Source organism: Polyergus mexicanus, unplaced genomic scaffold, assembly GCF_030449975.1.
Source record: "Polyergus mexicanus isolate NDT 795.1 unplaced genomic scaffold, iyPolMexi1.0 SCAF_17, whole genome shotgun sequence".
NCBI classification, from domain to species: Eukaryota; Metazoa; Arthropoda; class Insecta; order Hymenoptera; family Formicidae; genus Polyergus; species Polyergus mexicanus.
The window spans coordinates 5,686,479-5,714,079 of record NW_027223337.1 but is presented as its reverse complement, the minus strand read 5'-3'; the positions used below and the strand labels follow the sequence as shown (position 1 = coordinate 5,714,079).

Below are 27,601 nucleotides of genomic sequence, written 5' to 3'. Positions count from 1 at the left end.
ATTAAACTGCGGAAGTCGCGGCACGAATTCACCATCGATTATCTCGCGCGTGGGGGGAGAGGAGGGGGGGGGGGTCCTTACGGTTTTATGCACCGGTGATATCAATAGAAGTGTATTCAACACAAAAGTGTGATTGATACTTTAATTTATTTTTATTTTTTTTTTAATTAAAATTAAAAAATTCCTCTTCTATCAAATAATCAAAAATAAAAAAATTTTTTTCACATATATTCCAATGATACATTCAATGATATCGATGAGGATTGAAGCGTAAAAGTGAAAATCGGACACGCTTTGCCATCTGTTGAGCATCAATTGAATCCCGTGTGATAATAGCACGGATGATATATAAATCGTTTTATATAAAATATCAGGGTGAAAAATTGATAATAGTTGATCAGATACTATTTCATATATTCTTGCATAACTTTTATATATTTTTAAATTATTACAAAAACGTACTCTTAAATGAAATAAATTTATCTTTTCGGATAATCATCAGAAGATAATTCATGATTCACATTTTACCTTTGGGAAATAAAATCAGAATTACGAATTATTTTCTTTGTTATCTTTGAATTTTGTAAAAATTATATATATATATATATATATTTTTTTTTTTTTTTAAATTATGCTAATAAAAATTGTTTTTAATTAGAGTTTTATTGCAATCAAATCTTTTAATTTCACGAACTAATGTTGAAAAATATAATGAAATCAAAAATAATTAAAAGCAATCTTTATATGATAATACGCGAAACAGAAATTTTTTTATCATATGTCGACTAGGGAAATATAAAATCATTAAAACTGCTATTATATTAATATTATTACATTAATATCTCAACGTTATTACATTAAGATATTTTTGTAATGGAATCTCGAGTTTAATTTTTATTAAGAAACTTTTCTTAATAGTATGTTAATTAAAGAATATACTTAAATTAGATATTATTCATTATACGCTAATAATTTAATTTGATAGATTATTTAATTTTGACATTCTTTCATCTGTTTGAACAAGGCAAGCTGAAAAAGCTTTGCATATATGAATAATTGGTTGCCAACTCGCAGGTAATCTTATATAAGAGAGTGAGATTATATGTAGGTTGATTGTGCAGATTAAGCACGCTTGCTTCGCTTTTTTTTTTATGTGCATCTCTCAGATATTTTTGATTTTTCGCATTTTGATAAAATAAATTTTCTTCATAAACGCAATTTTTTCGGCGATAAAAATGTGAAAGGTTTATACTTAAAAAAAATTACTTATATATCCCTTTTTTTACAATAATAATGTCGCAAAACTTAATGCTTCGAATAATATTATTTACATTTTAAACTGGCAATCTCGTCTTGAGATACGATCATTCGGAATTATCCGTAGAGCGCGAACAATCGTATATACCGCACAATATCGTAAACCTCGCTATCAAATAAAGTGCCGAACGAAATCGAGAAGAACGAAAAGGGGAAAAGCAGCTTTTCTCAGAATGCAAATCGCCAATTGAATGCAATTTATGAAAAATCCGTGAGATTGGGTCAAAACGATATTGCTGTTGATTAAACGATCCGTTTTATTGCTCTTTTTGAATGTACCATTTAAAAGGTGGGAAAGATAAAAAAAAAAAAACGATTTTATTAAAATTAAATTTCTAAGATGTAAATAGATAGCGAAAGCTTGTTCCTTTATTAACTCGCAGCGCGCTCTTGCTCGAAAGAAATTACTCTGGAAATTTAATTACGGGTGTGTATGAAAATTGAGTTAAAAATAGAAATAGTCCATATACAGATTCTATGTTTATGGCAATCACGTCCGAGAGCGGATGCACTTATCCACTTGTTGCCACTTCGGGAGGATTCGGTCCACTTTAAACTCGACCGATAGATTTCAGTTCGCACACAATTTTGCGCTTGAAGGAGAAATCGTTCTGTTTTAACTCGAAGTAAGGAAACGCGTGCGAGAGAAATATTTAAGTATTCCATTTATTTTCTGAACAAATAGAAATTTGATGTACATTAAATTCTGAAATAACTTTGAGTCCATTAAATTTGTACGATATATTCTAGATATTAGCAGACGGAAATAAGTAAAGATCAGCAGTGCAATCCTTTGCGTATTTCCGGTAGAATTAAATATTAACGACTTTATTATGTCATCTTGCTGCGTCATCCGGGAATTGCAGTCGGTTGCAAATCTGCAAACGTCAGCAACTTTGTTAGCATACGGAGTTGTCTCGTTAAATTGGCCAGAAATCTCACGAGACATTCTGGTCTCGCAGCCAATCAGGTCGGTGAACGGCTTAAAATTGATACATATACGAAGGTATTATTTTTATTAAATTAAAAAAATATATATAATTGCTCATTTTCTTATTTTCTTGCGTTAAATCAACAAATATTAACAGTTTTCAGGCGAGCAAAAGAGAGAGAATAACAGAATTTAATATTTTTCAATATAATGGCATAAAGAAAATAAAAATCCTTGCGTAAATAAAAAGTTTCGAATTAATTGAAAGATATAAAAATAACCAGGTTGTAATGTATATTACATGCTACGATACGAATCGCCTTCCGCTAATAAATCTATATGGAATGCTCATCGAGCCGTGTGATTCGCACGCAAACTGCAATTGCCATCGTTGCGCACAACATGTTGAAAGGCAAATTGCAGTTTTATTTTACCGACCTAATCAACTTCAATCTTATGCGCCAATGCGTTGATGTGGCGCGTAAGATCGAAGAAATTGAAATTTTCACTTTTGTCTTACAACTTTTGCCATTTAAATTTTGCTGTATTTAGCTATATTTTCACTATATTTGCATATAACAGAGTTCGCGGAGGAATGACCTTTCATCTATAAGAGTTTAGAGAAACCAGATCTCGTATCATATTTTTGTGTTATACATAATGGCTTTATAAAAAAAAAAAAAAAAATTGGATTCAAAATAATTTTCTTTTCTTTTATAATCTACTCTATTTCAAAATTTTTTAGAGTCGCAATTCCATTTTGCACAAAGCATTTATATTAATACTTCTAAACATTAATAAGCAGATATATATCGCGCAATATTAAAAGATCTATAAAATTCTTGTAAAAAGAATTTTGTAAAAAAGAAAGATTCTCAGAAAATGTATGAGACAGTAAATGAAGAAGGCAAGAATTTCTTAGCTTATATATTGGGGTTTTATATCGTAAGTAATGAACGTTTACCGTAACGAGATTTCGAAAGAATATTGATCTCTGCTGCGATGTATTATTTTAGCCACCCGCAAAATCCAAAATATATCCGATAAAATAAATAATCAATTAATTATGTGTAATTTAACGATGTTTATACGTATCATTATCCAGGGCAATACGTGATTTGCGGCATTATATTTGCGATCCATATTTTCTCTTAAGGTCAACCGCACTTACCCGCGATTATGAACTGTCCTAGGCAGCGCATATTACTTATGTTCACATTTCGAACCACAGAGTAATATGTTCCATTTCGAGTACCACCCGCATGCATTTCTCGCTCGCTTGTTTGTTCTCGTGGTCTCAAACGTGGATCGGACAATGATGGAACTATTTATCTTAGAGGAGAAGATATTTTTCCGGTTAAAATAACTCGTTCGTCTCTTCGACGTTGCACGAGGACGTCAATTTTGTTCTTATTTGGATTAACGCAGCTAATTAAGAATGATAGAATATAATTATAATGCCATTAGGGATCTCAGTGACTTACGGCATTTTTGTCTACGAAATCGAACACCAGAACGGAATCGCGGGGATTTATCATTTTACGATCACATTGACAGAGATAAACTAATAACTCACAAATCGATCGATTGATCGGGTAGAGAAGCGAGGCGTTCGTTCTACTGATTAAATGAATTTGCACGAGCGGATTCCCGTTAACACTCCGACCGCCGCAAACCAATCTTCTTATTGGATTCGACATATCATACATTTTGAATTCCAATTTCAGCCCTCGAGAGAAAAATTACAGAATGTTACAGGTGGTATCATCTCGTTTCTACGCGAAATTTTTTGGTATATTCTCTGTTAAAAAATTCAAAAATCTTCGTTGTGCGGTCAGAATTAAATTGGAGTAATAACAAGTATATCGTATATTAATAACAAAAATTGATAATATTGCTTTATTTATTACTGACTCTATTTGCTCTCTTCACTACAATGTATATAGAAATAAAGTTATATATTTAATAGTTTTAGAATTATTCAAAGTTGTCGAAAAAAATGTAAAGCTCACGATTATAACCGAATAATAAAGTAGATGATATCTGTATAATTTTTCATGTGTTAATTAGTTATACGTATATATAATTATTAGTGATATTCGTACCCTTTTGCATATTCTTAGTAATAATATTACATCATGATTATCATAACATTATCGTTTTAATTGAAAAATATAATTATAGTCAATAAAAAGCTCGGTTATAACTGCCTGCTACGAAACATTGGATCATTGATAAGTATTAATGTATGATACTTGTTATACAATTAATTAATAGAAACGTTAAATAGTAGACATTATGTAAATATTATCTCTTTTTTTGTGCTCTCTTTTTAAATATTCTTATCGCAAATTTTATGATTATATCTCAAAATTTTCATAAATATATAAATAATAATTTTGATTGGTAGATGATAGATAACGTTATAATGACAGAATAATAAAACAAACTCGTAGCTGGAATTCGAACGAGTTATTTAGTATTAATATTATAATATTCATAGTATAGTATTATCAATTGTACATTATTATTATTATACAATATAAATGTATTTTTTCATAAATATATATACATAATATATACTAATACTAATAATATAAAGAATAATTTAATATGTAAAAAATATCACTTTTTTTTTTACACAGAAATAGTAAAATTGAAAATAGTATTAGAAATATTACTGATAAAATAGTGTCGTTTATATAAAAATGATGCAATATTTTGTAGTAAGCAGTGTTGTGACTGAGCTTATTACTCATCATAATTGTGTCATTCGATTAAGCAATATTATGATAATCATGATGTAACATTATTATGTAAAAACATCTCATTGTCAGAGATAGCACGAACGTATGAGACTAATGATTTATATAACTGCATATAGATACATGCTTCTTAATTGCATAACGATCGTATAATTATCTTAATCAGACCAAACCAGTTCATCCGATTAACTTGCTTCTTCATTCATTCATTCTTCCAACTTCCAACACGTGCCGCATTGATATAAACGTCAAACTATAACTATAAGTACGACCACACACCGTGATATATCAAATGCGTCAGAGAAAAACTGGTATTTCATCTACTCGCTTATATCTACGATGTTATGTCCACGATGGCTATTTGTTTCGAGTGCTCGCCAACGCTGTTTCGCGGGCATTATTAAAATGGGGCTATTACGCAATTTGCATGGCGACAATAGCATAAGGCGCCGCGTACCCTGAAAAGGGGGCTGTGCGATAAACGGTAATAACGCGGTTCTTGATATGATGAAGAAAAAGGGAAAGTCGAGTATGCTCTCTTCTCAGGTCTGGGGATATTCGAATGAGATAGATAGCGAGAATCACAAAGAAAGGACAGATAAAGTATAGGCATGCGGGAGATAAGAAAAAAAAGCGATAAAAGATATAATTATTTTACCGTGCACGTTTTATCATCGTATCCATTGCGTAAGCGATCATCGTACGTGACATTTTCAATTTTGAATGGGAAACAAACTTGTGTATGAAAAAAGAATATCGTTTCTTTAGCATATTCATAATTATGAAAAAAATACATAATTTAAAATTCAAATAAACGTAACTCTATCTAGAATAGCGAAGAATGACAATAAGATAATATCAAAAAAGTTAAAACTATACACATGCATACACATACATATAAATCATATATATATATATATGAGTCTCTCTATAATATATTATATTCTTTCTATAGTAAATTTGAAAAAAATATAAATATTCTCACACGTACAAAAATATATTAGTGTTTCTATAATCAAAAATAATTCGTGTGAAAATTGTATCTTTTTTTCAATAAAAAATTTAGATAAAGAAGATTGTCCAGATTGTCCAGAGATTGTTACGTCAATACATACATAAGAATAGTAACATGATCTGTCGTATTTCAGGAGAGGACAAACAGTACTTTCATTGTACCTCATTGTACTGTAGAAAATTGAATATTTCTTGGTAGATTCATGGTGACGAGACAACCGATTGTATCTGTGTACGCTAGTCCTTTGCGGGTCTGCTCCGCAAACAGCGATGACAATTGACAACCGCGAATTGTATTGATATTTAATTTTTTAAAGAGCCTTTTCTGTGGATTTAGATGGATTACGACGGAGGCAAGTAAATTCAATATACATACGTCATTACTATAAAAATTAAGAGATCCGTAATCAAAATACCATATTGCACAAATTATTACGAATTATATTTTTTAAACAAAATTTATTCGATACTTTATGAACAGAAAGAGTGTTCATTATGTATCATTTAAAATACATAAAGCGGATATTGGTAAGTTTTTGATTTGAATCCTCGTAGTATCAATCAGACGTGAGAATTGAGCGCGTTATATCGAAAATTGATGACCCGAACGTGACTAACGATTAGCGACTCGATATTTTTCCTTCACTCTTTTTCATTTCTTTTTTTTTTTTCCTCATCTTCCGTCTCCTCGCAAAATGTTTGTCTAATGACTCGCCTAATTTTATCATTATCATTATTCACCCCGAGTAATATTTCTCTAAATAGCCTAATTTATTTCGTTGAGCTGATGCGTGATGTTACGTTCTATTATCTCCGACATATCAAATACCTCAATGCACGGTGCAGCAAGCAACATTGCAGCAAATTATATGCATAAAATAGATTGCCATCTGTTACGTAGGCCAGCCGAGGCCAAAAACAGACGCGGATTAGAAGAGAGGAATAGCACGTGGTTTGCATTTCGGCTGGTGTTTCTGGTATCCTATTTCTAAAGCAGCTCAACAAATAATAGAAATATTCAAAGGTTACGATTGAAATTCGAAATCGTAGTTTTATCTCTCTCTCTCTCTCTCTCTCTCTAGTTGTTACTATTCTCCCTGTTTCGTGGGTGAAAGTACGAGATTTTATTCACTGTGCACTGTAGCCTATTTTAGACTGTATTTCGCGATAGGGTAAGTCATTATAAACATTGACATCGAGATTACTTAAAGGAAATCGTAAATGCAAAAATATTAATTTGCATTGAAGAAATATTTATCTTTTAAATTGAAGAAATAAGAATTAATTTTGGAGCGTAATAATAAGCGTAATAATCTTCGACAAGAAGCCGCCGATAATTTATCAAGAGGATGAGTCTTCGAAAGTTTTCAGGGGCAAGCACCTGTGGAATATATCTATACTTAGAAATTCCAAGCGGCGGCGGCGATCGAATCGAGGTGCGAGGATTCGAGTTCGCGTACAAACGCGAACTCAAAATTCACGAACGGCTGCGAGGGAAGACAGAGTAGGAAGAACACCGTGACCGAAGTATACGGGTACGTGCGATTGGACGAGAATGCTTCGGTGGCGGATCGGCGACAGGGGTGGGAACCGGTCCCGGGGGTGGGGACGTGCATGGAGGGTGCGAGAGTCGCAAAGTCGCACGGGGCTTATATAAACGCGCGGCGAACGGTTCGCCTTCGCAGAACCGTATCCAACGTCGCTGGACGACAGACTGTCATCCCCGTAGAAACTTCCCGGTAGACCCGCTTCTGTCAGAGATCCCTGGCTTTTAGCAGCGTACAAGGTACACGTTCATTTTCTAAATACATTTATCTCCCGTTTTCGCCTAACAAAATCTTTCTGATATCTCAAGAGATACGTCCCGCAAGATCATCTACATCTTTTTGTTGTATATAGATTTTTACAAAAGTTAGAATAATATTTTTTTAATGGGAAAATCTTGAGACCAAGAATTCAGCATTATATATGATTAAAAATGTAGATGATTTTATCTTTTTAAAAAAGTAAAAAAAAAATATATATATATATACATGTAATTCTAATATATAGATTTTATGTATATTATATTTTGATAAATGGATAATACACACAGAGACTTTTATTCCTCATTTAATTTCAAGCGCAATATTGTTTTAACAAAGATTTAGTTGGTAGAATAATGGCAAAGATATTTGAAGTTAATTTTGCTGCAGCGGTATGTCATTAACAATAATAATCGTTCACATAAACCGGATAATAAGTTGCACGTATTCCCGCAATCCGATACACTCTGTCAACAGTTAGATAAGTAAGTTTGGCGTTTGCGATTATTCAATAGAAACTTTTGGCACTGCGTCTCCCAGTAGTAAAACCTTACGATATTTCAGACAGTAGTAATACCTTCTCGAAGTTTATCACTCGGTAGTAGTTATGACGAATAATTGAAAACTCTACCCATTTCCTAAGACAAATTGGATATATTATTATTTTAAAGCTGACACTAACTTTATTCGATATTGGCGAGGAAAATTAATTTCAATTTTTCAAAAAAAAAATTCATGGTTAAAAATAAAGTTTTATTGAAATATTTTACGGGATATTTTATGTAACATAATATAAAAAATTGTTATAGAGGTTATTTTATTTTCAATTATAAAATTATTAAAATGATATCAGTCGTACGTTAAACAAGTTTTTACATTATCTTTTTACTTATTTGTAAAAAGATATTGTTTCTCTTAATAGCGATAAGAAGTGTTTAAACAATGAAATGATATATGATGGATGAGAATATATTTTTCGAAAATAGAAAAAATAATCCATTTGCGTTTTGCATGCGACGACAAAAGTAAAATTATTTTGGCGTAATAAATAAAACAAAAGGCGATACAAAGGTATATATTGTGTGAAAGTGACGCGAAGAAATTATTTAAGTTGTTAAACCGCGAGCATATTATGGGATTTGTACGAAGTTCGACAAAAACCGTCTCGTAAATCCGTCGAGACGCGAAAAGTTTTGCTTGCTTAAAAACCTATGTACCCTCAGGCGCTGGTCGGAAAAGCGAAATGAGATTGTATGGGAAGAAAATACTTAATTTTTTAATTAAATCATGAATAATCAACTTATGTATAAAAATTTTTCTCGTACTATGTATCATTAGTACAAGAAAATTAAGCGAGAAAAATTCATTCTTTATTTAAAAATCAAGTAAACTTTATCCTTTTTTAGAGACATATAATACAAATTTTTATTATTGTAAAGGAGAGAAAAATGTTATTGCCATTTAATGTGAAAAACTTACGAATAAAAATATAATTATATAAGATTACGCGACCCTTCCGAAAAGTAAAAAATTAATTTTAAGTTCACACAAAAAAAAATCTCTTGTTTCTAAGTTGACATAAAAGGAACTCTTATTTCTAAGCTCACATCAAAAAATTGTTAAAATTAAGTTTAATTGATTATATCGTGACACGCTGTATTAAATGCATAAAATTCGACCTGCATGGACATCGTTGCGCGTTTCCGTTGCAAAATACCTATCGTCACCAACATTCATTCCACGCTCGTAGCACAACGTGATCGCGGTTGAAAGGGTATGTGCCTGTAGCGGCGAAAGGATTAATTGTTGACAGCATCTAATGAAGCGCGTACACCGCAATAACCAATCGTGATTCTGCAACGTTATTGCTGGCGCACGAAAAGAACACCCGACGCCTATTTGGAAACAAAACATGAAAGCGTCGGAACCGCACCGCGGTGACATTATGATAATTTGCAGTCGATTAATATCTAATTACAGCCGGATGCGACAGCAAACGCGCAGTAGGATGATTATTTTGCGCGTATCCTCGTAATTTCCCCTTCAATTACCATGATCGATTAATAAGACTAATCAACCACTTAAACTGATTATTTGTTTAAATTGTTTGCTTAAAAACTAGCATGGTTAGTGAGCTTTTTAATAAATAACTCATTGACAATTTATATATTATTTGAAAAAACTCTGCTCAGAAAATAAAGTAGTTGCAAGATATAAATTAATTTTCTAGAATTTAGACGAATTTGTGACACCAAAAGCAGTGTACCATATGTTTCCATATAAATAGTAAAAAAACTTTTTGGCACGCAGTGTTTACGTGTTTTCATTTGAAACTTTTTAGGATTGTGTATGGTACCACGAAAAGCATTACCCTTCTTTCTATATCAATCAAAAAAATCGCTTCATTGGCAACGTAAAAGAATGGAAAAGAAAAAGTGTGCCATTTTGCTTTTTGAAAGCTTGGCATCCGGTACGGCTCCGGAGATAACCGCTAATGCATTTTACCCGCATTTATATATTTATATATTATATATTTATATAATATTATATATATATTATATTTATATATATTATATTATATATTTATATATTTATATAATTATAAATTTATTTAATATGAGAAAAAAGCTGAATTTTGTATGCGCGCGAGTTTTCCTATGAATGTGTAATAATTTTCTCTAAATATTCGGAAAATTCTTATATTCTCTAAACATTTTTAAATTGTGAAATATATAATTATAAGCAATTAAATAACCATGATTGAAAGAATTCATTTTTTTTATCTGTACATTACTTTCAGATTATAATATATCAATTACTATTTACATTTAATGTAAATGCTTGTAATATCATACAATTTGATTACATTAATTAATTCTCGATAAGAAGCCGGGTTCATTTTTGATAAATGGGTTTTAACAAATTTAAATTCCTGTGTTTTTCTTGTTGCGATTTTAAAATTCCACTTACTTAAGTAAGTCTGTGCGTCATGAGGCATTGATTAAATTCTATAAAAGCAAGATAGATTATAAAATTGAAAAAGGAACCTCGACTTATATATAGCATAAGAAAGACGGAATGAAAACGATCGAATTTTGCTCTGCGGTAACTGTTACAATTGATAATCAAATATTTATTATAGTTCGCGCGCGGAAATGGGTGAGTAAATATTTTACGATTGACTTTAGATAGAAGTTACACATTTCGTTGTATTTACGAAACGATTAACGACAGTGGTTAGAGGCGCCGCGCCGGTAGAAAGATGTTGAGCTAAAGAATTGGCTTTGGAATTAGCAGTGAAAAAATAATGTTGTCTGAGCGCGCTTTTGCTGACATTTAACTAAACAGAAAATGAAAAAGCTGTTTGCAATTAATTACTTCGTACAATATAAATTATCTTTTAGCAAGTATTTTTTTTTAGTGATTCTTTAATAACTTATCTTAATAATAATAACGTCATATATACTTTAATATAATTAGAAATCGTGAGAGCTCAGAAAAAGGAACAGAATAAAATTTTACAAATAAAATCTCTCTCACTTTTTTTTTCTTTCTTTCTCTCGCACGGTTATTATTTAAAAATTATTGTTATCAGAGAAAACACATTAAAAATGTTAAATATCTTAGAATTCTTTTGCGCGAAAAGTTAAAAAGATAACAATAAAAAAATATATATATTAATAGAAAAAGAAGAAAGAGAGAGAGAGAGAGAATAAAAAATCAAAATTGAGATAAATAAAATAAAGAAAACTCTATTACTTAAGATTATCGTTAAACCTGATTATAATTAGTAGACCTTATACGCATACAATGACATAATATTAATGATTATACTAGATTATTCCCATTCTTACGTTTAAACAAGACGGATGCTTTTTTGAAATAAATTTTATAAATTGGCGGGAAACAAATTGCACTTTGCTCACCAAATGTCGGCGAGAAGCGACTAATAATGTCATTTTGCAATGAGTTTCGTATGAATGGACTCTTGATGGTAGCGAATCCTACCTGTGTAACCGGGACGCGGTTTAATTTTCACATTTAACAAAATGAAATCCGTGAGAGGATATATCTTGTCTGCAAACGTGATATATGTTTCGCCGTGGTAAATCGTTTAAAGTATTTACTTCGCTCGAATCAGTGTTCACATGTATACATACGAAGGATGTACGTTTTATATTTATTTCAAAATTTACAAAATGCGTTGATTTAATTTTCTACATTACGCTTTTCGATATTATTGGACATATTATATACGCCAAACTTGGGGAAAATATATTGCCAATAGTATATAATCGACTGAAGTGCTTGCGGCAATATATTTCAATTGTGATTTTGATTAAAAGTTCATGTATCTTTGTTGAAGTTGCGGGAAACTGATAGCAATTTTATCTGATCTTCAATAACAAAAAAAATCATAGAATTGTATTTTAGCAATAAAAGAAAATAGTTGCAATAAAATAAATCAATTAACGGTAAAACGAAATGGTTACCAAAAAAAGAACACAAACTTATAGAACAAATATAACAATAATAATATATATTACTGACATATACACATACACAAGTTTGCTCAATAATAATTAAATTTATGAAAAAGAAGCCTAAGTTTTTTTAATGTATTCTGAACAACTCTATTCTCCGAATTTACAACATTTTTAGATCAACCTTTTTAATTATGTTTCAGTCAAAAGCACAGACATATATGTTTGTTTTATCATAACAAAAATTCTCGCGAAAGCTAAACTATTGAACACGAATCGCGCGGCACGAAGTATCATTGATTTATAGGTAAACTCGCCAACTTTCTCTTATTACGATGGTTATAGAAATTCCAGCGAACTGAAAAGCAGTAGCTTTTAATATAAGCGCGAATGACATCATGAGCATCCGTGTGTATAACCGATTTAATAATGGCAATCGTTGTACCTATCGTTTATAGGAGATGTCCGAGGTTCAATACTATTCATCTATGATTTCTTTATTTTAGAGATGATTTTTCTTTGGCTAAGACAAGTTTGATTAAATCCTCGCAATCTTTTCATATCTTTGCGATTAATCTTAAAATTTCAAATTTGAAGTTAATGGAAAAATTTATATTCTTGCGCAGATTATCTGCTTAGAAAGTAAAAGAAGATTGTCGTCCATAAAATGGATATCCTGTATAACATTGACGTAACACGGGCATAGAAATGCGGCAGGAATTTTCTCGAGGCGAGACGAACATGAGAGAATCGAAACTGCCGAAATGTCGTTTTCTCCTAAGAAAAACACTATCGAATATTGTTACCACAAAGTAAACACGAAGGCCGGTTTGTCTTCTTGATCGAAAAGAATGCTGGCAGCCTCTTAATAATAAAGATCGAAGCAGTGAAAGCCAAGGCTTACGCGTAATACTATGAAATACAAGATTTAATATTTTTATATTATTCTATTTTTTTCTTTTTTTCTTTTTTTTAAAGATAAAGAGATCTGGATATGTACAGATCACATTCTCCAATGGAGACACAAATTAAACGCTTTAATTGTATTGTTAATATTTCTCCTTTGTAACGTAAAACAATAGAAACTCCATACTCATTAATAAATGAAATTGGCAAAATGTGAATGATTTATCAAAATGTAAAGGTGAGATTTTTTTTGATTTTTTTTTTTTTTTTAACGTTGCACATATTATATCCCCTAATGTGAAATATAAATGTATCTGATTATCTTGAATGAGATCGTTGTGTTTAAATATAAAGAATAGTTTCCAGATATAATAAACATTTTCACATGTAATTTCGGTTGTGTTTATCGATGTTAGTCAAATAGTAATCTTGCAACTATTTATAATTTGTATATATAATGTATTGCAAATATACAATATATACTATAGCTACAACATATATACATATATAATTAGTGCTTAATTTTTGAGAGAGAAACTGCTCGTTTAATTTTATTTTAAACGCAAAGTAAAATATGCAATAATTCGGTTATATAATAAATTGGAACATTGAAAATTAGATTTCGAAAATAATGTACCTAAAAAAAATGTATTGTTTCTTATTAATGTTTATAAATGCGCAACATTTATATGTCTATTTCCAAATCTATGCCGGTCCAGTTAATATTACGAGTTTACTTAAAAAATCATTAGTATATCCAACAAGTCCGATGAGGCCTATCTAACCCAAGCTCGTAATTTCGTTGTAAAACTCCTAAAATATTACGTATCTATCGCGTGCCTCGGCTTTACACGTATTATATAATAGCTGGACGAACCATATGTGTACAGTCTGCCAAATCCCTTTTTTACAAACCTTATCGTGACGTAATAGCGTTATCACTTTTCGGTTATAGCAAAATTAATTCTATACAGAAAATTCTCTTTACTTATATTCAATTATTAAATATAGATTTTATAATATAGATCTTCTCAGTATTTTATTATAATTCTGCTAATTTATAGAATTACACACACACACACATACACATAATCAAAATTGTAATCTTTTTTGATTAACCATTGATCATTTAATCGTGAGTGATGATTCTTTCAACTCTACGAATTAATAATATCCGTTAATTATAATTGCGTTAATTAATCAATAATCATAATTATATATAAATCATTAATTGCAATAATCATGTAGCTATATTCTGTCTATTATTTATATTTTGCAGTCGAGTCGGTAACGCAAATTTTAATTAAAATAGTATAGTTTTTATCGATCTTAACGTCAGTGTCGCTATAAAATAATATAATCGACTGTTTAATCAGCTGTCAAAGTTTTCTTGGATAAGGCTTTATGATGAATTAATTTAATTTGCGCACGACATACATATCTTCTCATAGCAAATTTTGATCAAGTGCTACATATAAGCGACGGCTAATATAATAAATGTCAGGGAAACGATACATCATTCCGATATATAAGGAGAATATAGCGATGAGAGTTCTATCAAGACACGTACATGAGTTCATTTCATCCATACCGTTCTATTCGTTTATTGATAATACTTGACGTGATATTATTTTACACGTTTAATTAGAAATTGAATTTATTATAAAGAATTCTATAATATAATACTAATATAAAATAAACATATTTAATTTTTATTCAGAGAAGCAGAAGAAAAAATACAATTTCTTTACTTACATAAATTTCACACAAATATACGCTTCGAAAATGTTAAAAAATATCTGGAAAAATCTGTTTCGCTTTGATATGATTTTTTATTGAATTTGTGTGATGAAATTTTATAATCGTATATCTACTGTATATTGCGTAAGAGGCACACATGCTCGTTTACGCCGCGCAAAATTCTCAAAGCGAATGAAACCGCGGATAGACAACCACGATAACAATGACAGCAATGACGAGCGGCGAGAAAAAGGACTTTTCCGAAACAAAGGAGCTTCATTCGCGATGACTAGCAAAACGAAGGATTAACGAAATTCCACCAGGTTGAAGAATTCCGCTGCTGCATGCATGCATGCATGAAATACATTACGGTCTCGGTGTTAACAAAAGCATCTCCGACATTTTTTTTAACTCTTTAATCTTTTAAGGAATTTTATCTTCTCTCATATGCTTTTAAATATTATTAATATATATATTTATATTATATTGTCATATTTTATATATAAAAAAATTTTTTATAAACACAAAAAATTTATATCTCTTATAAATACTTTTTATATCACACGCATTTTAACACATACTTTATCAGAATAATATTCTTTCCAATAGAGAAATGTAAATACCGCATAAAAGGTCGAAAATAACATGCACACACCGAGAAAGTAAAAAGAAGATCTCTCCATATTACGTAAAATTTTTGAAATAATATTTGCGATTTGCTCGAGAGGAAAAACATTGCTTGCTCGGACGTGCATTGAATCTTCAATTGTTCCTAAGTTTACTTGTCTAAGTGAAGTCAAGCATTCTTAGGATTCATGTAATGTTGCGAAATCGTAATTCGATCGAAAAGTTAATTGCATGGCTATTAATAAGTCGCATATCAATATCTTGAATTATAAAGTTTAGAAATATACAATACTTTCGCGACAAAACTAAGTTCAAAATTAAGTTCAGTGTAGCGCGTATTATCATTAGCAAATGTCACCAATAGATTATACTTTGTAAAAGTCCAATCTTGTAGATTGAAGTCATCCTAAGTGTCATTGGAAAGACGGAAGAGATAAATATAATACTTTTAATTACAACTGCAATTCTACTTGATTATCTAATTGACTTTTCCATCAAAGTCTAGCAAACTTTCAAAGTGAGACGAAGTGTAGTTAATGTTCTAAGCGGAAACTAGAAAACGAATAGTACTTTATTTTGATTTTGCATAAACGAAAACGATGATGTTCTCTTTGTTTCTCTTGTCGCGAATATTTTTGATATTGCTAATCGAATTTAAACCAATTGTAAGTAGTTGCCAATTGTATGAATCTCTTTATAATAATTGATCAATTATAAAAAATGGAAATATCATTTTTATCGTATATTCTAATAATAAGTGTTAAAAGTACGTTGCCATTAATTCGAATAGAAGATATAATAATTGAAATAGACGTTTACATTCAAATGTACTACGCATTTTTGAACGAACATTACTTGCAAAATCATCAACCTCTTTTTTAGCATGACTCGGAAAATTTTTATTTCGTACGAGAACGGTGAGAACGATAAAGATGACGCCTTCGCTTTGTACATATAAAACAGTGCTTTTATTCTGTGTATAGACGTTTTATTAATGTAAATGATGCTTTTTAGAAAAGCTGATTTATAATTTATAATAGTGGCTACTAGTCGTATACTGCTTCCGTATAGATAGCGTGATAAATTTATGAAATTTACATAATAGACGTATAACGTGGGCAGAATAGCTGAGTATTATTGAAGCGATACTGTTGCAATCCGGCAACAAATTATCCTTATCACATTATATGTGTTTATCGCTTGCAATGCAATTGTTCAAAACATGCCAAATCGCATACATCTTGGAATGAGATTTTAACTGCAATTCAATAATATTGGTTTTAAAAAACAAACATAACATTAATTTTTTTGTCCAAAGTTAAGAATATTCCGCGATACGAATTTTTAAAGAGTTCATATTTGTCGAAAAAATCCGAATAATTTTGCAATTTCTATTTCCTAAATCATATACGTATCGTGTGACGGAAAAGGCTGGAATTAAGGATATGCCAAAGTTAAAACTTTATTAACCACAATGATCCCATAAAATTGTAATAAGCCATATACCGACTGAAATGATATCAAGACGTTACAGAACGTTTCTCTAGTTTTTTTTTTTTTTTTTAGCTGCACGAGATGATGGACTCCGATCAGGCAAATAATCCCATAAAAGCGTCACTCGTTGCTCGTTCGCATAGTCGTATTGACCGTCGAGTTGCTCGTAAAAACGCGCTAAAACCGTTATTGGAGAAATCCAGAGGACTTATCTAGCTTGGTTTCGGATCCATTCTTATAATTCACAATTTTTGCACTGAGAATTCAATTTTGCCGATATGAGATATAATATAAATGAGCATACGTCTCACAGAATGTATCGTTTATCATACGATAACACATACCGAGTATCCAAAAAATCTGGCTTGTATTTTAAACGATAGACTCTTTGATAAATTTTAAAAACTGATTTTTCCATAAAAGAATTAATACATATATTTAAAAAAATATTGTTTAAAATAATATTGGCTCTAAAATGATTAAAGCTTTCATTATAATTAAGCTTAAAAGCGTTTATTCAGTGTTGTTCCTCAAACGCGAGTATGCTAATGAATAAGATTTATTACGTTGCTGTCGGATTTATCGAAGAAATGTAAACAAGATTGTATAATGCGTGATACGTATTATATATTTAAAAAGTGATATTATTTATTTATTAATAGTTAAACGAAATAACTGGTTTGTTAAGTTAATTTGCATTTATATTGCTATATAATAATTATTTTTATGATAGAAAATATTAATATATCGATAAAAATGTAATAAGTGTAACGTTACAATAGATTACATCTCTATTGGAAAACACGGATAAGCAACCTGGATCGATTTATAAAAATCGAGCTCATTATGCAATCATATTTCTCAGTCTCTTTCCAATAAAAAAAGCATATTTATAAATTATCCTATGAATTATTGCATTGGTAATTATAGAAAATTTTCTTCGACGATATTAGTCTATTTTTCTTTCACAGCCAGTTTTACGTTTAAATAAATATCATATAAAAAATGTTTATAACTTGTTAGGAAAGATAAAATAAAACGTGGAATTTTTTTTATAGAGAAAAAAACAACATTGTTTTACATAATAAAATAACATCGCTTTATGTAATCAAAAAAGAGCAATTATTCATAGACATGTTATATATAAGACTATATTTACGTCGAGGGATGAGTTCCAATTGACACGGATTTTTCAAACAATGCAATCTCTCCTCATCATATTGTCTCGTGTAAATGCTCTTACAATTCAATTTTTGCGAGATTAACCATATCCGCTGTCAAAGATGGATATTGCGCGTCACGCTATTGTTTAGCAAATCGTATTTACATTTTATTTACGTATTCTTATACATATAATGAGTACAATATATCCGTTATACATGTGACATAGCACCGTGATAATACTATGGAATGCATATAAATGTATCTACAATGACGGTGAAGTTGCAACAGCAAACAATATATTGCGGAATCGACTCGGTTGTATTAGTTGTCGCTTTATCGCGCGTATGGAAACATTTCATATGAAAAAGACGCGACTGACGCACATCGGCGGAAAAGTTTTCGTCTCGAAATAATTGGTGCGATGCGACTTTTATATAATTTAATTTTAAACTAGACTGAATTATCGCAATAAAATTAAATAAATAATATAAAAAGGTATGATAAATATAATTGTGAAATTTTTGGGCAAATATTTGGCAAGAGTGTATATGATATCTGTAGATCTTATTTGATTTATGATAAAATTAATTCCACGCAATAAGGAATCTCAAAATAACTAATGCAACGCTTCAACATCCACATGTTGGGCTAAAATTGTTCTCTTATCGCTTGGGATTCCATAAATATCGCACGGAGTAGCGTTCGCGATATGCGATCAGCGATCATTCGAATTTGCCCATGCGTGGCTCTTATCAGCCTGGATACATAAATTTTGTAGGATTAGCATTCGCACAGTATCACGCACACAAAAATAGAGACTATTATCGCGATTAACTATCACCGACATTGTTCGAAAACCAATAGTCGCGACAGCATGATTCAATCGATGTAGAAAGTAGTAGAATAATATTAATACAGAGTGAAAAAAATAATTTATATAAAATGCAATTGCGTTATCATGGTACGTTTTGGCTAAAAAAAAACAAAAACAAACGTTTAATAATAAAATTAACATGAAACAACAAATTGAGAAATGAAATTAATAAATCACGATATAATTAACAGTTAATCGCGCAGATACAATATCACATTTACGCAATTCTTTCTTTTCCTTTATTACTACTTTTTTTTTATTTCAAAGATAATATTTTTTATCTTTTATGTCATAGTAAGACTATCGATGTAATAATACTGAATATTATTATTATATAAATAGAAAGAAATTAATAAGAAAATTAAAGGGAAATGCGAAAAGAATACTGTCAGATTTTGAATTTTTTTTTAAGAAGAGTTTAATTTTAAGTTGATCAAGAGAAACACGTGTGTAAATTTTATAATATTGTAAGATTAATGCGCGCCTCTTAATGGTAAGGAAATATTTTTTGCCAGACTGCAGATACTGCTTAGTACTATATTCCATAGAAGATAAAAGCTTCTTAACGCGAACGGAAACAAGAAAACGGCCGAGATCTCAAGGTTGAAAGATCGACACAACACGACTACAGTTTCCGGATCGAAACTCGATTATCGCGTTATTAGATTTGCCAAGGCACTACCGGGCACAATTATCGGCAATGTGTTTTCTAGGGAAATAAATTTTTATCGGACGTTAACGATATTAACTGCGCGCGCTATACTTAGCGTGCCCTTACGTTGCCACCTAGTTTTTTTTTTTAAATATGATTTGATTTATCCCACCCGTCTCATCGTTCAGCGCGCGATTACGCCTAAGTAAACCGGAGACGATAAATACGACGAAATTACGGAGATTTATAGTTCACGACTTCTCTCGAACACAGTAAAGTGAAGACGACGGCGCCAGAGTCGTCTAATTCGCATTAATGGCTACTGAAGTAAATTAAATGCGAATTTTAAACATTCTTTTGGAACGTTAACTCTGTATAGGGTAAATACTTATTTTCTTTTTACACTCACTATTATTTTTATAAAATTAAAATGCATGAAAATGATCCGTATATTGTGCAAATAGAGAAATATACCGTATAATTTATTTAGATTGATTTTGTCTACAATAGCGCAAAGACAGAAAATAAGAGAGATCTCAACAAGAGAAGTGCAAGAAATTCAGATTCAACAAAAATATAAAAATTTCTTCTTTATCAATTTTTTTAACAAACATCTCGCACAAAATAATAAAACGGTGTGAAACTATTCTTGCATTAATTACGTATAATGTAATAATTTCGATTGATATGATCAAAAGGGAACAGAAATTCCATAATACTGAGCCATAAACGTGTCGTCTCATTCACGGATGAAAATAAATACACATATATGAAATAACGGTCCGGTCAATTATTTCGAAAGCTGGATCCAATTATCCATCCATACTACGGAGCATATCGGTTCAAAGCGAGTTGTGATTATACTGCAATAAAATACTAATTGAAGAAACATCAACAAGAAAGGATAAAATAAGCGAAATGCAGATAAAAATAACAAAAAGATAAAATAAAATTTAATTATATAATATTTAAACACCGTTTCATTTAGAGATATATTTAGAGATTACGAATTGCACGAAATTAAACGCTATTTGTGAAGATTATTTATAACTTTGCAAAATAAATTAATTATCTATTCTCTTTTTTTTGCTCTTTGTTACATATTGTTTTAATAGAATAATGCAAAAAATTATTATAAATATTATTAGATATTTGACAGAACTGCTAGTTGCTCTATTTAGGATCCATGCAACAATTTCAAATCGATTGCTGGTATCACTGTCACTTGAACGCGCTGTTTGACTGTAAAATGATTCTGCTTGTACATTAGTGTCGTCAAATGATGGCAGGATGTTCTTCGTGGGTTGCGAGTTGAATAGTTTGTTAGCCGAGAACGTGCCAACTTTTCTCCATATATATCAGAGAGGAGCCATTGTTTCATCTTTCACGTCTTCAACTAGCCCCACGATCTCACCCCCTTCGTTTTATTTAGCATATCATTTAACGGCCAACTTTCTGCGTCTTGGAGGATGCTCGGTAAGAGCAATAGTTTCGGCAACAATACCCGCGTTGTTAGATTAAAATGTAGCTAAGTAAACGATGAAGAATTTAACCGCGTTTTCTTATAGCGGCGGGATAAAAATTCGGCAATTCAAATCTAGAAATTTGATTTCGAAAACATATGATTGAATTAACTTCAAGCTTATAGATAGACACTGTTTCTATTACGACAGTCCTTATGGTTTATGGAAGGGATCTAGGATCAATATGAAGCATATGTTACATATTATTTATGATTATAAAACGACTATTTCGAAATGACTGGGAAAAAGCCTTGGTAAAAACACTGTTTCACGCACATCATAAAAATATCATACAAAATATTTGAAAACAACTACAGTTCTCTTAATGGAACTGCAGTTCTCTCGAATAAAAGCTTTAAATGCGTATTTTTCAAGTCACTATTTTACTTATGTGCTACCTATCTTTTTACTTGCTGCCTCTCGCAAGTTATCACAAACAACGTAATATTTGCAATTACCGTTGCGTACACGTAAACTAAAGTTGAAAATTTACTTGAGATTGAGAATTTTGTTCTGTCAAATTAGAATCTCACGGTGAAGATGAAATGCTTGCCCTAAGCGAGTACTTCGAGACAGCTATTTGGCACTCAATCTTGCTAGCACTCAAGTTGCTAGAATATGTGAGGTGATAGTAAATTGCTCGTATAATCAAGAACATTTCTCTCCTGGGGTTTACTGCTCTTTAATCCACGAGCGTATGTACGATGAAGCATATATATACGTTGAAATAGTGGCACATAAATGTCCATTAAACGATACAAGAAATAGTGGCCTAATAGAATAATGAATATATTGCGAAATTATTGTACGGAAAATACATATAAATATATTGATCTACATTCACATCTTATTTAGCACCGTATTAAACGCTAAATACGTTTGAGTTCTATTAGTTTAATATGGGAAGTGTATTTAATATTAAATATTTAATGTTAAATCAAATAAGAAATATGAATAGCGTTCATATATGTATATATAAATATAAATTATAATCCTGTATAAATATAAGCTATAATCCTGAATATCTAGATTATATACCTAGATTATACCTAGATTACTTTATAGAAAATCGCATATATAGTATTAGCATTGCTATTATTCCATATTTATTCATCGTTCAAGCTTCTAATTACAAGAGATATTGTGACACGCAATCTTTATAAATATAAAATTAATTTTTAAAATTACAAGTATGTGTATGATTAATTTATTTTAGATGCAACCTAAGATGACCGCCTTGTGCACACTACTGGCGTTTGTAATGGTCGTCGCGGTTTCGAGTCTCACAGTCGATGCAATACCGCACAGGTAAAAAATAAATCCCATTTTCTTAGCAAAAATTAAAAAATAAGAAGAAGCTCGAGAGAGGGACATACTATTAAGTACTATCAAAGTAAAGATAAATGAAACCATATAGATATCAGAATCTATGTATCTGTCCGCGACAGATTTTCCTCTATTTCTTTTTCAAATTTTTTTTAAAAAGAAAAATTTTCTATCATACAAGAAAATTGATTTAATTTAGTTATTAATAAAAAAAAAAAAGTAAAACTCACAGTAAAATTTTTAGCTACACGACAAGTTTAATTATCGCAACCTTTTTCGCTTAATACAAAAGGTCGCGATACGTAAAAATAATTTTTAAATATATTCATAGAATATCAAAAAATGCAAATCGCGCGATTGCTCCGAGCGCGTAGTTACAATTAAACGAATATATATTGAACAAGAATAGAAGTCCGTTTCGAACAGTTTAACCCAGTTCTGTTTGACGACACACTAGCCCATAGAAAGGAATCTCGGTAACTGAAAGTTACTTGCCGAATGAGATGTTTCATACAATCACGATGGATATAATTTTGAATTCCGCGTAGGCGTATCTATTAATACCCATTCTATATTATATTAGTCGGCTATCTTCTTACTATTTAATTTATAATTTCCGAAGCTTTCTCTTGCGTATTTTATAACATCGCATTTTAGCTTTAAGTATCCGGCAAATTATATATAAATTATATTCTTCGTACGTTTTTATGTCGTGTAATGCTAAGTCTGTCATGTGTCACGTGTTTTTCGCGATCGAAGTTAATCGACCGATCCAATTTTACGCATGCAGCCATGAAAGTTACTGGGATCAGCAGGATGACATAGATCGAGACGAGTTTCTAGAGATACTCTCTCGTCTAAGTCGCACCGTTATGAACCGCCCCGAAATGGAAAAGTAAGATAACATGTTGCAACGATCTTAAATGTTAGAATACATAATCTATTTTATATGTGTTGTGTATACCTAGCATAGAATATATATTTACAGATATATATATATATATGGAATAGATTTATGTAAAATTTTTAATTATATATCTATATATATGTTGCATTTGTCACTTTTATTTATGATTGGGATATTAATCGGTAAAAAAAAAAAAAAAAAAAAAATTATTGAAGAAATATTCTACAATGAGAGCCTCGATTTAAATTTTGATAGAAATTATTTTTGTAAAAAATCTTAAAGCCTAATCATTAAATGCTTGACATCAATGTTTTATATTTAGAAGATTGTTTTTTTCTTTGATATCTTTCGTATTGTCATTTTTATGGCAATTTTTATATTTGCTTTTTATAATACATTTGCTTTTTAAATATGCTTTTTATGATACATTAATTCCATCAATTATAAAGAAATAATTTATTTTAGAAAGGGCTTTATTTTTAAAAAATGTCAATAATGTATTTTCATCATATGTATGTCTTTTTTACATCGAAACGTATTTGTATGGAAAAGATTTTTCCTCATTGATATAAGAGAAATAACAGGGGATGACAAATAACATTTATATTAATTTTACTATGTGTCTTTTACATTTCTCGAGAAGCGTAAACATATTTCGAAGCAAAGTCCTTTCTAAAATGATGGAATTCAAACAGTAGTAAGTATCGAATTGTACGTTCGCAGCAGCAAACGAGGATTGGATCTGGGTCTTAGTCGTGGCTTTAGCGGTTCTCAAGCGGCGAAACATTTGATGGGACTTGCGGCGGCGAATTATGCCGGCGGTCCCGGACGGAGGCGTCGCTCGGAACAGGCGTAGATCGCAGACACGATCGCTGATGCCGAGAAATTATTATCCGTAACAACTATCCGTAATAATGTCACATTTGACTCGATCCTTCTACTTTGTCTCTATCTCGAGCTTGAACCGCCATCGATCCCGAAATCGTCGTTGCCAGTGGCGTGACTGTGTGTGAATAAGCACGCATTTAAATCTCCCCTCTATATTAATTATTCCTGCTCTTTCCCTAAAACCTTAATAGAATGCGCATAAATATATAAGCGTGTCCATCTCTTTAGAGCGTAAATAATATAAGTTCATTACGAGTCGAAAATTATAATAATAGTAAATTAACAATCGATATTGACAAATTTGATCAATTCCTCATCTCTCTTTAATCTTTACATCTAAAACTTTGTACATTCTTCCATCTAGTTGCACCACTGGCCGTTCGTGTCTGCTGCATTGTTAAATAGAGAATTATTCTATTTTATATTCTTTTTGTAGAGGAGATATTCGCAATAATGTTGCTCGATAGGCATGCTTTTATTTAAAATTAATGTGAAGTAAAAAGAGTATCCATACATTTGTCAAATTATATAATGGATACGCATATCAAAAAGATTATTTATATTTATATAAATCCAAAATATAATCTTATCTTGGATTAAAGATTAATTAATAAAAATAACTTTTAAATAATTTTACAGATTCTAATTTAAATAATCCAAAATAATTTATTCGCGCACGAATTTGTGCATTAATATTAAGAGATTTCACGATAATTTTATGAAAAAATATAAAGATTAGATGATTTTTAAAATTAAAATTTGTCTTCCATTTTAAGAAACGAGCAAAAATTGAAAAGCATCTTAAAAGCATCACCTTCTATCATTATTGCGTTTTCCTCCTTTTCCGCTACATTTATTTGTTACGCGTGAATCGTGTACGAATTAGCAATCGTGACGTAAGATAAATGAAGCGAATAGACATAGTATTTTGCTGATCCAACAGCAAGGCTCCTTCGTATCCACGAATCGATGACGCTCCATTTCCGGGCTGAATTTATCCTGGTGTCATTACTATCTGCAATTGAAATCATGTGCTACGACGAGTTCGTCCTACGTTTTCTGGAACGAACTCTGCTAAAGAGAGTTTTTCCTTAATCCTTAACGCGCGTGGAATAATTTTTCTCCCGCGCTTCGTACGCTCGCTTCGTTATACTTTCATATCGTATTACATGATCGCTTAAATCTTTTCCTCCTTTCATTCTTCTTTCTTTCCCAATATCTAAGTGACTCTTGTAAAAAAAAAAAAAAAATTGTTGTATTTAAATTATAATAATTGTAATGGATGTTGCGTTTGTTAGACTGGGCGTTCTCAAATTTCGTTTGCGCCAACGAAACGTAAATATTTTGCATGATGCGCGAATTCCTCATCGATGAAACGGCGATTTCAGAGTTTATGATCAGAACGATGTAAGTAAAGAGCATCGTAGTGAACTTTGAATGATAGCATTTTTTTATTTTATATGATTTTTACGACTCTCGTGGCGTGTCGAGCGGAACAATTTGAGAACCGTACTTATTATATTTATTGTTAGGTCATTTTATTTTATTAGCTCCAACATCTATCTATAATAAACGCCTATGTAATATGTAATGTGCACTGGATGCACACCGCGCTCGCATAAAACGAAATCTTATAAAAATACGATGTAGAAATAGTAAAATCTCGTGTCCTTTTCCGTGTTATAAACTATCTTAGATTTAGTCCGTAGATCAGGAGTGTTCAAAACATGTTCAAATTATTCAAAAATTAAAAAAAAAATATATATATAATAGGGCAAAAATATTTGACGATGAAATATTTGTCTTTAATATTCTAGCGCGTATTATTTTCGCGCATTATATTACAAAAAATATTATATTACAGAGATATATGGCAATAAAAAGTAAAAGTGAAATGTTATTTATGACTTTTGCAATTTAATCCGATTAATCAATTTTTCGAAAAAATAATAATTCTACTTTAATTTGCGGCGCAAATATCTTTTAATTATTCATTAATAGATAGCAGATTTTGCAATCACAAATATTAGGAATAATTTATTTAGATCTAAAAAAAAAATACATTTGATAGAGCAAAATTTAATGCGCGACTCAATTAATTTTGATTTGAACTAGACCTGATTCCTCCTTTGACATTTGAGTTGTGCACTCCTGTCAACAGGTGGTAACCAAAGCGCACACTGAATGTCGATAACAATTCTGTTAATCACGCTCGATAATAACACGTCATATAATTGAAAGACTTGGAGCAACGACTTGCTGAATCACTCGTACATCATACAAGATTCTCTTATAGATCATATTTCTTTGCAGAATGTACAGAAATGCGTTTCTCACGTTTATCTTAAACATAGAATGCTATAAATGCGATATGTTTGATATAGATATACTTATAATAATCACACCGAAGCTTAACTCAATTATTTTTTTATTCACAAAATATTAATATACGTTCTTATATAATCTGTAAAATAATATTAACTAACAAATAATTTAATAGTTAGAAGCAAATCGTAATGTTATTGTAATAAATAATATTTCTGTCATTTGGCATCGCGTGACTTAACACCCTGTTGCTCCAAATCCTTAACAATCGTATGCCCGATCAATGTACGCGAATTTCGTTTTATAGATAAATTATCTAGTATTCTAGAAATAAATGTGTATCTGTGAACGAAGCGATTCGTTCTCTTAATCGCAAAATCTAATTTGGTTATCACCGACACCAGAACGAAGCGCGTGAAATCGATCTGCGTCATTTCTGTGTATTATAAAGAGATTTATTGAGCCTCTAGTAAATAAAAGTCACCTACTTTAATCCAGCTATACGCGCACATTATTTATTCCGATGACACGCTCATATTCTTTTCGAATATTTAATAGCTAAATACGACCCGCCCTCTACTTATCACTGAATTTATTTAGGATAGAAAACACGAGTATTTCCACGCGTCTCTTTAATAAATTACGTGACACAACAATCTTTCAACGTAGTCAGTGTCAATAATCGACAATCAAGTGTCTGATTTAAAACTATTAATTGAAAATTTTTGGAGCAGCTTCGGCAGAATGTATAAATGTTGAAAGAAGGGCATATATGGTATTCTATCAAAAATAATATATATAAAAAATTTATATATTATTATAAACGTATATATTTATAATAATATTCATTGTACTTATA

The 27,601-nt window shown here is 30.7% G+C and overlaps 1 protein-coding gene and 1 long non-coding RNA gene across 3 annotated transcripts in view; one reads left to right on the top strand and one right to left on the bottom strand.

Annotated features, from left to right (window-relative positions):
* Nucleotides 1–27,294, top strand: part of Dh31 (diuretic hormone class 2) — a 275,640-nt gene extending 248,346 nt beyond the window's left edge. Inside the window, exons 1-4 of one of the 2 annotated variants that reach the window (XM_070309805.1) lie at nt 7,686–7,813; nt 22,513–22,604; nt 23,413–23,517; nt 24,253–27,293. In XM_070309805.1, the coding sequence (XP_070165906.1) occupies nt 22,513–22,604; nt 23,413–23,517; nt 24,253–24,385 (330 nt within the window). In that variant the 5' untranslated portion in view covers nt 7,686–7,813 and the 3' untranslated portion in view covers nt 24,386–27,293. Of the gene's footprint in view, nt 1–7,685; nt 7,814–22,512; nt 22,605–23,412; nt 23,518–24,252 lie in introns of those variants that run through there. The other variant, XM_070309806.1, reaches the window with a different exon arrangement.
* The window catches only part of LOC138940688 (uncharacterized), a 125,109-nt gene that overhangs the window by 88,965 nt on the left and 8,543 nt on the right, over nt 1–27,601 (bottom strand). The window lies entirely within an intron of this gene.